The sequence below is a fragment of the Vipera berus genome (genome assembly GCF_964194415.1).
Source record: "Vipera berus genome assembly, chromosome: 2".
Lineage (NCBI taxonomy): Eukaryota > Metazoa > Chordata > Lepidosauria > Squamata > Viperidae > Vipera > Vipera berus.
In genome coordinates, this window is record NC_138203.1 from 60073246 (window position 1) to 60085822 (window position 12577).

Sequence of the window (12577 nt, forward strand, 5' to 3'; positions counted from 1 at the left end):
TTGGACTAGATGACCTCCAAAGGTCCCTTCCAACATTATTATTATTACTACAGTTGATAAGTTAGTAACCCAGTTGTTAAGTGAATCTGGTTTCCCCATTGACGTTGCTTGTCAGAATGTCACAAAAAGGAATCACTTGATCTTGGAACACAGCAGTGGTCATAAATATGAACCAATTGCCAAGCAAATGAATTTTGATCACATGATTATGGGGATGCTGCAAAGGTTGTAACTGTGTAAAGTAGTCATAAGTCACTTTTTTCAATGCTGTTGTAACTTTGAACAGTCACTAAATGAACTATTGTAAGTCGAGGATTACCTGTCCTATTCCTTTTTAAGTGCTCATTAATCATATTGTGTGTCTATTTTGTTTATTTTTCGTGGAACAGTGTATAAACAAGGAGGCTAAAGCAGAAAATTTCAAGAGTACGCTCAACTTACCTGACAAAACCTTACAGTTTGTCAAAGACCATCCTTTGATGGATGATTCTGTGACTCCAATAGGAGACAGACCCAGATTGATCAAGCGTGATGTGAAGTATACCCAGATTGTGGTGGACCAAGTTCGTGCATTGAATGGCACATTATATGATGTCATGTTTCTTGGTACAGGTGAGTTTTCCATGGTTTCAAGACCACATGGTATTGAGATGAGGTAGCTTTTTAGTGAAGTTGAATAGACCAATCCAGTGTTGTGTTGTGAATTTCAGTGTACTGAAAGTGGGAGAAAAGTGGGCCCAGAATTAATTAAAAGTGCTTCCTTGCATAGTCCTCTTATGACTTACTTGTTTAATGACCATTAGAAGTCACTAGGGATTTTTTTAAAAATTAATTATAACTCAGTCCTTGAAACTACAACTACGCTCCTGGTCATGTGATCACATTTCAGGCACCTGGCAACCAGCTTAATTTTTCAATTGATTGCAGTATTCCATATCCATGTGACTACAATGTATGACGTTTTGCCATTTTCCAGTAGAAAAATGCCCATTGGGTGTGCTGGATTCGATTAATAAACACATGGTTCTCTTAGTGACCATGTGACTCAATGACCATGATTACTCACTTTCAGTCATTGTAAAAATGGCTGTAAAATCAAGTCCTTTCAGGTGGTGCCTTGACTTATAACCCCAACAACTTGAGACTTAAATTCCAGCCTCCATTGTGACCGTAAGTCAAGGACTACCTGTATACATCTTCAGAAGTTCTCCTTTGTGTCTTTGAAGTGCTTAACTGAAATTCAGCAATTAAGTAAAAGACATGCTATCTTTTCAGCTTGGGAATTATTATAAAATGTTCTGTTTGTATCGTCAGCTTTCTATCACTGGATAAAATTTTCTTTCTCTGAGTGTTTCTGGGAAATGCAGTAGCTGCTGATACTACAGATAGTCCCCAACTTACTACAGATAGTCCCTAACTTACTACAGTTTGTTTAATGACCATTCAAAATGACAACGGTACTGACAAAAGTGATTTAGTTACATCATCCCCATGGTCATGTGATCAAAATTCAGATGGTTGACAACTGATATTTATGATGGTTGCAGTGTCCCAAGGTCATGTGATCAATTTGTGATCTTCTGGCAAGCAAAGTCAATGTTGAACCCAGATTTATTTTTATTTTTTTATATATTATATTTATATTATTTTATTTATATCCCGCCCTTCTCCGAAGACTCAGGGCGGCTTACAATCTAAGCACAAACCAATGTGCTTAGCAATAGCCTTCATTCTATGTATATGCCTGCTTATTATTAGGGCTTTCGCCCCCCCAAGCGGCATTATTACAAAGTCAGCTTATTGCCCCCAACAATCTGGGTCCTCATTTTACCTACCTGGGAAGGATGGAAGGCTGAGTCAACCTTGAGCCTGGTGGGATGCGAACCTGCACTAATTGCAGGCAGCTGGTGTTACTTAAGGAGGCATTAGCCCACTGCTCCACCAAGGCTCTTTTCACTTAACCATGTTACTAACTTAACAACTGCAGTGATTCATTTAACAACTGTGACAAAAAAGTTCATAAAATGGAACAAAAGTCACTTAACAATTCTCACTTAGTAACAGAATTTTTTGGCACAATTGTGGTCATAAGTCAAGGACTACCTGTATATTGTATGTTTATTTGGTTGAGGTGGGGTAAGTTAGGTAATTCATTCTACTTTTCAAGAGCTGCTTACATAAATCACTGCACTTTACCTAAAACTAAAATCAACAGAATGGAGATAAAATATGAGGCAAAAATTGGAGGTGAGACTGCTGAAGTAGGCAGTTATATAGTAAAAAGCAATATGTAAAATATTGAAAAAGCAGTGAAAGCTGAAAGGTTTTGATATCTCCTGTGAAGAAGAAATCTGTAGACTTCAAAGTGTGTTTATTTTTACACGGGTACCAAAACATTTTCTTTCTTTCATTTCAGATCAAGGTGCTCTTCACAAAGCAATCAGCTATGAAAATGGAATGCATATTATTGAAGAAGTTCAGCTCTTCCCAAATTTTGATTCTATTCAGACACTCTTGCTTTCTTCAAAAAAGGTAAAGTCAAGGAAATTGTTGTAATCCTGAAAAAAAAGAAGATGAGGCCTGGGAGAATCAAAGCTTGCAATATGTAAAGATGGGGGAAAATTAGCTGCTGAATTCAGAGATGATGACTGGGAACTCAGTTGTCTTGCTAAGCTGCAAGACTGATGCAGATCCCTAGGTGGTGGGTAGCTCGAAATATGTACAAGACTCAAAAACCCGAAAAGACAGTTGATATGCTCACTTTTAATCTGGAAGCATCCAGTTGTAATTGTATTCATGCAGCCTTTCAGAGACTACAGTCTTCAGTTAACAAGCACTTGTTCAGTGACCAAAGTTACAGTGAGTGGTGGTTTCGAACAAGTGGTGCTTTCAACCACTTTGATATTCCAGCCATCTCAGCTCTTTCAGGGATATGTGATTGCAATCTGGGTGCTTGGCAACTAGCTCACACTATGATGCTTGCAGCATCTCATAATTATGTGATCATAATTTGTGATCTTCACTGCCATCTTCCCACAAGCAAAGTCAGTGGGGAAGCTGACAGGGAAAGACACCAAATTACTTTGGTTAATCTCCCTCACACATGCACCCTTCCCCAGCCCCTCTGTGCTAATGCTATGCATCACCAGCCCCTTGCATACCCTCATGCAACTTTCTTGAGCATTGCTGCACCCATATCATACCTCCCCAGCCACACATGCATTTTCTCCCACCCAGTAACACCTGCTACCCTTGTGCCTCACCTACTCCACCACTCACATGTCCTCTCCTATGCAGCAGCAGCTGTGCTGGCGCCACACCTCCTCTGCCACTTCCTCACCATTTCCCACCCAGCAACAGCCACGTAACCCACCTGCCAGCCTACTCGTAATTCACCTGGCACTTGCAACTTCCTGTTGGCTTCCCCCAACTTTGTTGTTGGGAAGGAGCAGGAGGTGTCACTTAATGATGGCAACAGTAAATGCAGGATTGCTGTTGCCAAGCAGTGTAGTTACGCATGTCATGCTTTACAACTGCATCCCTTCCCAGTTGCAGTCCTAAATTGAAGATTACCTGTATAGCTTTTGGATTTGGGAGTATAGGCAGGAAGGAATGTAATCATTCAGAGGTAAGCCTATATTTGCATGAGGAGTGAAAAGTCTTATCTTCTGCCTGGAGAACTAATGTCAGAGGGTGCAGATTTACTGAGCAAGATGGACAAATAACAAATAATCTGACACATTCAGCTTCCTGTGTCCCCACAAAGTACTGAGCCACAATTTATTATACTTTGTTGAATAAACTAGTTGACATCTTCAGTGGCAAATTTAAGCATTTTCATCCTTACCTCCAAATCTTTGAAATTGAGCTACCTTAATGTGAAAAATTTGCTACTGAATTTAAGCAGCAAGTTGATTGGGAAGTGGGTTTAAGAGTGAAAGTGTGTTGGGCTTCCCAGAGGTTACTCGGCACCAAAAAAAAAATGGTCCCCATCTGTGACTACCATTCACCAACTGCATTCATAACTCAGAAAAAGATTGTCAACTCCTGCCTTAATCTATGACTTACAAACCAGTATGATTGAGGTTATACAATAACCAAGGCATAAATAAGCAAACCGCATGATGGCTTAGAAGCCATTATGGATGAGTCCTGCCTGCCGAGTATGTTACAAGCTCATTCCCATTGTTTATCTATCTCCTGTTTTTAAACCAAGTGATGCATATCATAAAATAATGATAAACTATCTCTTTTAAAAAGATTAGGGCTGGGAGCTTATATTAATGCCCCAATCTTCTCTTCAATGGAGAAAAGAATGTTGCAGCATCAACAGCTGTAGGAATATATAGTAAGGTCTATAGTTGTTTTAAGGTCTATAGTTGTTTTAATAATCTGTCCAGAAGACACTTCTGTTGCTTCTCCCATTTACAGTAAAAACAAAAAGCACAATTATATTAAATGAAGCTCCTTGTAATAAGTACAGATTGGAAGTTAGAAGTTGTGTTAAACAGTTTAGCCCCATAATAGCCCAATATTGTTAGTTTTAACATTAGTTGTATACCTTGGCTTACACACCACACTTTTTTTTTTTGAGAAACACTGTATCAAATCTTTTACAAAGCTTCCTTCTTGCTGGAGGTGGGAAGGGAAATATGCCATCTTCTAACAACTGCCTTTGTATTTTCTGCAGGGAAAGCAATACCTCTATGCAGGATCTAATACTGGAGTAGTCCAGTCACCTGTTGCATTTTGTGAGAAGTATAGTACTTGTGTGGACTGTGTCCTGGCAAGAGATCCATACTGTGGTTGGAATTCCCATAAGTCCGTTTGTACTGATATCTTCAAAGAAAGTGAGAATAACAGGTAAAAGTACTGAGATGCATCTACATTATATATTACAATGTAGATCAAACGTATTTATGTGGATCAACTAATAAAGAAAATGTCATTCAATGAGCAGTTCCAAGCGTGCATATTACACAAAATGCAACATCCTTGAGAGTCCCCATTTTTAAAAAATTCTTATTTCTTGTTCTAATTCCTTCTACCTCCTCTGGCAAAAGAACTTTAAGCATATTATTCTGGATCCAAGCCATTGTACTGTAATTAATCTCTTGTTAAGACTTCTATGGTCTATATAAGCAGATGTCATTAACATTAACAGCTCTCTCCAGATAGTTGAACTTGTGGAAAACACCTTTTATCATATAGAAATACCTTTATTGCATGTAGAGTCAAATACAGTAGGTGGGGCGCATTAAGATGATGTTTGTACAGCATTTCCAAGATATTTCCAAGGTATCTCCAAGGTCAGAAAATGGTAATACTCCCAGCGTCTGCACATGTCTGCTGTTGTCACATGTTTGCTGGTTAATGGAGGAGGAGATACTCCAGGGACAAAAGAGGAGGAAGTCCATCCCAGAAAGGGGAGGGAAGAGGAAATACATCATAGGGTAGGAGGGTCTGACTGCCCACATTGTAATTTCTCCAAAACAGCCATGTGGCAGCACACATATGGATAGTTAGTGAAATCTGAAAAGTAGTAGGGATGGGATGAAAGAGAAAAAAGATCTCTGAAAAACACTTTCGAAAAGAAAATAACTCAACAACTTTCCAGTGAACCGTGGGATCAGAACACTTAATAGATTTGTGTATGTTTACTTTGAAGAACTAGGTCCAGCTGACTTCAGTGGATCTTACTCATAAGTAAAGAACTATAATATAAATTGCAACTTTAACTTGTTTGTAGAATTAGAACAAATAATATGAACTGAAGATTCATAGGGATGTTGTGATTTTCATAAAATGTATGCAACTTTACAGAACTTAATTCTAAACCAAACTCTATCAAATATAATGCAGAATATGTAACATGCAAAGTAAAAAAATATCTTGAATATTTTGCTTTGTGAAATCAGGTCATGATTAGTTTAGTTTGGGTGGATCCAACCCGTAGTCCACAGTTCTGGACAGGACCCACAAAATAATTAAAAATAATAAAGGACATTTGTTATTTATACAAACTTATATAAAATAATATATTTTGTATGTACCCCAAGACAATTCTTCTTCACTCAGTGCAGCCCAGGCACTCGTTGTTTAGACATAATTCCAGTTATGCTCCCCTAGGTGCATTTGTTTGTCTTTCTGTGTACAATACATTGGAAATATTCACTTTCTGATTTTAGTAATGCTTTAGTATCGTATCTAAATTCCAATGTGATTAAATTAAGCTATATTTTATGGAAATCAGGCAGCTTCATAAACTATGCTTTTGAATAAACTCTATTTCAGTTTAATCAGAGTGCCAGAATTGCATGATTTGGCAAACTATCATAAATGAAAAATACAACTTTTAATTGTATCAGAGAGGAAAGAAGAAGGCAAGAAAAAAAAAACTAGGATTGTTTCTGTCTAAATAGTGTAATTATTTTGTCATCCCAGCTTTGACTGTTGTGTTCTGGCCCTTTTATATACTTATTTTCATGCAAAAGCAAAAATTAGGCTGTAAGAGAACAAATTGCATGAACCAGAACACACCTCTTAGATCAGTCTCCCAACTCAATTATAGACTACACTAACCTGCCTTGCTGTTCTTTCCAAACCAACTGGAACTTTCATATTTATTTGCATTTCATAGCAGTACTGTAAGGCATATTATCTACATAATTATTATTTAGAATATTTTAGGAGGAAAAAACAGTTTCTTACTTTAAATTGGGATCACTTATTTGTGCCTAGTGTAAATGGAGAATAAGGAAGTTATGAAAATGGGAAGGTATCAGCCATTTTGTCTATCCTAGACACTCCTGTCTTTTTTTGCCTTGGTCATTTGCTTCCCCCGCCCCCTCCCCAGCAAGGGATTTTTTGTTTTGTTTACTATGGATTGTCCTGATTTGCCGAGAAGAATTATTTCAAACCAGATTGACGAATCAAAGGATCATACACAGACACATACTCACATTGGCTTCAAATGTTATATCTTTTCCTGTTTGCTTTTCTGTACTTAATGTCACACTGGTGCATGGAGACTCTTCCATGTGTTGGATGGCAGCCTACAGATCTCCCCTTTCTGTGGAGGTGGATAATAGGTCCCAGGATTAAGTGACAACAGACTTTTGGCAGGAATGCTAAGAAAACCAAAGGCTAGTGGTTGGAAATAGTAAGCAGAGCACAACATTTTCCTTCATTGATAAATCATAACGAGTAACTCATCCAGTTACTTAGTCACTATCACCATAACAGACAAGTTATCAGTAGCATGATAATTCAGCGAGCAGCTGTTTATCAAAAAGCAGCATAACCCTCTGCAAACATGTTTCTACCTCAGTATTTATTTGAATATTATTTGCTATAATTAAGGGACGCGGTGGTTCAGTGGGTTAGGATGCTGAGCTTGTCGATCAGAAGATCGGCAGTTTGGCTGGTCGAATCCCAAGTGCCGTGTAGCAGAGTGAGCGCCTGTTACTCGTCCCAACTTCTGCCAACCTAGCAGTTCGAAAGCACGTAAAAATGCAAGTAGAAAAATAGGGACCACTACGGTGGGAAGTTAACAGCGTTCCATGCTCCTTTGGTGTCTAGTCATGCCGGCCACATGACCACGGAGACGTCCTCGGACAAACGCTGGCTCTTCGGCTTTGAAACGGAGATGAGCACCGGCCCCTAGAATTGGAAACGACTAGCATGCATGTGCGGGGGAACCTTTACCTTTAGCTATAATTAGTGGTGCATTTGTGTAACTTTAAAAAGTTCTGATGATTTCGTAGTAGGGCTGTAAATATGGAATATGACAATTTATTTTATCTCACACTATATGTTTTTAGGGATTGGATTCAGAATATAACTGGCGATGCCTCTTCTTGTTCAGGTAAGCTTTGGTTTTCATAAATGATTGAACAATAACACAGAACAAATGTTTGATACCTGTATTTATTTATAATTACTACAGGCAATAATTTCTATTTGCATATAATATATAGATAGTTATCACGTTGCTTATATTTTTAATGTGTTCCGTTTTTTTATTCTGTAACTATCCTTAAAAATCTTGAAGAAATGAGATTGATCATCTCTGGATTCATAACCAAGTCCATTATGGAATTGCCCAATTGCACAAACCAGGAATAGGCCGCACATGAATTCATGGGGGTCTTATAAAGGGAAACTCTGAGAAATACCAAACAATAGCCTTACACAAAGGCTATATGCAAATCTGCCTACATATGGATCAATACATACAGTAGACTTTTCATCTAGTATGGCTTCAGTGTTCTGATTTAGTTACCCTAATTAAGAGGTTTTTTAATAGGTTTTAGATTCTTGTTCCTCGTTCTCTGAGCAAGACTTTCCAAACTGACCCCCCCAAAAAATTACTTGAGAGATCTTGCCTTCCAAAACAAATGTTCAATGTCCAGGGATGATAATTATTGTGACATGGTACTGTTGTAGCTGTAATCTACCTTCAAATTCTGATCAAACCTCCAAATCATTTTTTTTTGCAATGCAGACTTTTTTCAAAATCCTATCAACTCCACTACATGCATATTAAGCCTGTTTTGTGGTCAGAGTTGATAAAATAATGAACATTCCTTAATTAGGCTGTGCTCTGAACACTGAAAGCCTATCTATCCAGTGATGCTGTTCCTGGTTCAGATTTCATACTAATTTATCAAAAGTACCAAGAATCATAAGAGTTGTTTTTAAAGCATTAACTATTTTAAACTACAGGTTTTTCTATACAAGAGTATTTAAACACAAGGTTCAGTTTCAAAGATGATAATTCTTTCGCAATAGTTTGTGTTATATTTGTTGTTGTATTTGCTGTTCGTTTGTTTTTAGGTTAAGCCTGTGTACCATATTTGTTACTGTGGTATGCTCGTTATACAACTTACATTTGTTAGACATTTTTCACTTTGATCTGATCTGATCATTCATACATTTTTTCCTGTGCTTCCTTCCACTTCCAAATATAGCAGCAGTTCAGTTCTACACATATTTGTTTGTTGAACTTGGGTATAATTTATATTGAGCTGTATCTTGTCTCGCACTGCTAATGGTCATGTCCATTGTGAAGTCTTCTGACGGAGGCATTCATTAACAGAATAAAGAATGATTTTTTTCAGTGATACCATATAAGTCTGCAGGCCTTGTGCCATCCTCCAAACTAGTCTACGAATGCCTAGTATTTGAAGGGCCCCATTGTATTACCCTGACTGATGCTTCCTGTCCACAGAAGGATACTAGTTGGATACTGCCATAGGTGTGATGTCATAAGCTACCTGCACTCACATTATGAGCATTTGATGTTACAACACGGCTGAATTAGTCTCGTTTTCTCTTCAAAAAGTCATTTCTGATGTGGTTTCACATTTATTTTACTGTTTCAGATAAAGTCAGAGAGCATTCTCTGCAGCACACTTTCGGGCATGGGAGCACTGCAGAGTTAAAATGTTCAAAGAAATCCAAACTGGCACAGGTGGTTTGGAAATTCAAGGATGATGTGCTAAAAGTGGAAAGCCCTAAGTACCGTCTTCTGGAGAAAGCATTGCTCATCTTCAATTTGTCTGAGGGTGACAGTGGTGTTTATCAATGCCTGTCAGAGGAAAAAGTGAAGAATCAAAAGTTTTCTCAAGTGTTGGCTAAGCATGTTTTGCAACTGAAAAAAATCCAGCATACCACTCTGAGCCCAAAGCAGCCTATTCCACAAACAGAAGGTAACAAAGGGACATCCAGAATGGCTTTTTTTTCTACTGAAGGGTTAGCTCTTCACATTCCAACTACTCCAGTTGTACCAGTCACAACAACCAGGATAATAACAAATCCTCTTGTCCCAATGTTAATGAGTACTGCCTCCAATATTGAACGCTCCAAATCGCTTCTTGAGGTCCCTGAAAAGACCATGTTTCTAAAATCAAATGATAGTTCCCTTTTGATGTTTCTCTTTTTGTTCTTTTTTGCGCTGTTCTTGAGTCTGTTTGTCTACAATTGTTACAAAGGATATTTACCAGACCAGTGTCTGAAGTTCCGCTCTGCTATGTTACTTGGGAAGAAGAAGCCCAAGGCGGATTTTTCTGATTGTGAGCAAAGTGTGAAAGAAACCTTGGTGGAGCCAGGCAGTCTTCTGACCCAAAGTGGAGAACATCCAAAGCCATCGCATGACACAGGCTATGAAACCGAAGCAGACTATGGAAATGGCCACATTCAGCATGATGAGGACCATTCGCAATCTTACAAAGATGTCAAGGACAAACCTTTTGATGTTAAGTGTGAACTGAAATTTGCTGACTCAGATGCTGAAGCTGATTAAAGGCAACAGGTCCCAGTTTTTCTGATGAAATTTTGATTGTCCAAAATTGTTTTTTTTAATACACTGCATTTTAAATGTGATAACTGGGCCGTAAAGGGCTATCTACATGTTGTTAGTTCTATGTGTGATACTTTTGTCATTTCATACCTGGATTGAACAAAGAACCATCTGCTGTGTTCTAAAAACCATTTTCTTTCACATTTATTTTTCTCATCTGTTCGTTGAATTTTTATTTTAAATGGCCAGTTGTAAATTTCAAACTTTTCCCCCCTTGAGGTTGATTTAACATTTGCACATACTACTTTATTTCCTGTTTTCATAGAAAGTAAAATTAACACTTTTTGCAGATCCATGCCAAAAAGGATTTAAGTAGCTACAGCTTGCATATATTTAACTGCTGTTAAAAATCTAATTTCAGTTTAATTCCAAATTGGAAATAATATTTAGTTTATCAGATTGGTAAATTATAGGCTTTTTGTCCAGTTTTGGACATTTCTTTGCATTTAGTGATTTATAATGCTTAATGTACTGCCGTCATCGTATTTTGTCTGTTAACTATAGTTGATGAAAGAAACATTTAAGTTTTCTCAAAAAGTTTGTGTACCTTTTGTAGAATATGCTGTATATTGGGACAGGTCTGGATAGATTTGCATAAGGTTCTCAGGGATACATTTTGGTTAAATGATTTTGTTTTATTATTTTTAGAGATACTACTATGGTAATCACTATAAGTGCTCAATTTTGGATTATGGGGAAATGTAGCTTAGAAAGAGGTTTTTTTAAAAAAAACAAAAATGTGTTAAGACGCTGCCATACTAACTACATTTTGGGATTTTTTTAATTGGATGATGGGGAGGCACTGTCACCAAACTGCACACATTCTGAGAGCCTTGTGTGCTTACAATGCAGAATTTGACAAACATTGGATGGATGTCCCTGAAGAGGTGATAGAGACTACTTATTTTTCAATCTTTTTCACAGTTGCAAAGTAATCAGATTACACCACCCGTAGTCAACTTTGCCAAATGTTTTCACACGTTTGTCACATCATCCATCAACATTTGAAAAAAAGCAAGTGAAGAAACAAGACAGACAAACCAAAACTGCCCCCAAACTGTTTTATCTCTTCATGGGTTAAAATACATTAAATGTGGTTCACAGTGGCACTATTTGTATGTAAAATTCTTTTGTGATGTACAGTTTTAATACTTGTATTTTGCTGTCTCTGTGTCTCTCCTTTGTGATACAAGAAACAGGGAGGTTAGGAATAGCAAGAAATTTCCTTGCTCAGTAGGCAAAATTGTCCCCAAGGTTTTTTGTTGTTGTTAACTCCCCAACCTCTCTTAGATGGTATTGCTGTGAATAGTTCTATATTTTGTATGATTCATTTTGCTTTTATTTTTCTATCTTAGCTATGTATATGTGAAAAGGTTATGGAATAAATATTGAAATTAATTGCATTCCATCTTTATTATCTGAGCTTTAGATTGATTTTATCACAATGAAATCCACAAATGTTTGGTTCCTTGTTTGGTGGACACAGAATGGAATGAAGACAGAATCCACATGACTTTCCTTTATATTTCTGTTTTCTATTTTTTCCTCTTCTTTTTCTTTCCTATGCACATTATTCCTTTGGCATGTGAAGTATTTCTTGCAGACTTTTTTTCCTTAGTGCCCTTTTCTTCTTTTTTCCTTTTCTGTCCTCTTCTGCCACAGCTTCCGCTTCTGTAGCTTTTCCTCCTACCGGTACCTCTTTGTCCTGTGTTGGAAGTGATTTCCCTTCACCCAGCTGTCCCCAGTCTGAAGTTTGGTCTATCACAGATCATGCTCCAGTTATGCTGCTACCACCTTTCCTAAGCGACCAGATCCTGCATGTTAATGCTCATAGCACCTTCCTCCTCTTTTGTCAAGCCACAGGTAAGTCAGAAGAGCCTTCCGTTGGCTACTGCCTAGTTGTCAGTTTAATCACCAAAGTGCCTTTGTTTACATTTTTGTAGCATGCCTTCTTAAGCCTTCAGTGAGTTAGGAAGAAAGTTGGGCCATTAACTTCTTCAAGCTACCTCAGTGGTTCTCAACCTGTGGTCTGTGGACCTCTGAGGTGGGGGCCATGATGTCACGGGGTCCACAAAGGCTTGAAGAAATTATATGATTTAAATCTTGAGTTAAGTCTTGGGGGGGGCCATGGTCCGTGGCTACAAAAAGTATTTAAAGGGGATCCGTGGTGAAGAAAAGGTTGAGAACCATTGAGCTACTCAATTATGTCCTACA

General features: G+C 37.8%; 1 protein-coding gene and 1 long non-coding RNA gene across 2 annotated transcripts in view; one reads left to right on the forward strand and one right to left on the reverse strand.

Moving 5' to 3' along the window:
- The window catches only part of SEMA4D (semaphorin 4D), a 29030-nt gene extending 16836 nt beyond the window's left edge, over positions 1-12194 (forward strand). The window contains exons 10-14 of the mRNA XM_081320553.1: positions 390-612; positions 2417-2532; positions 4691-4863; positions 7824-7867; positions 9387-12194. Coding sequence (XP_081176679.1) covers positions 390-612; positions 2417-2532; positions 4691-4863; positions 7824-7867; positions 9387-10306 — 1476 coding nt within the window. The 3' untranslated portion in view covers positions 10307-12194. The remainder of the gene's footprint in view (positions 1-389; positions 613-2416; positions 2533-4690; positions 4864-7823; positions 7868-9386) is intronic.
- On the reverse strand, positions 1915-7146 carry LOC308663828. Its single transcript, XR_014025503.1, has 4 exons — positions 6963-7146; positions 5218-5532; positions 4562-4839; positions 1915-2558 (listed from the first exon to the last, which is right to left on the reverse strand). It is a non-coding gene; the product is annotated as an uncharacterized lncRNA (long non-coding RNA).
- Positions 12195-12577: the final 383 nt, after the last annotated feature.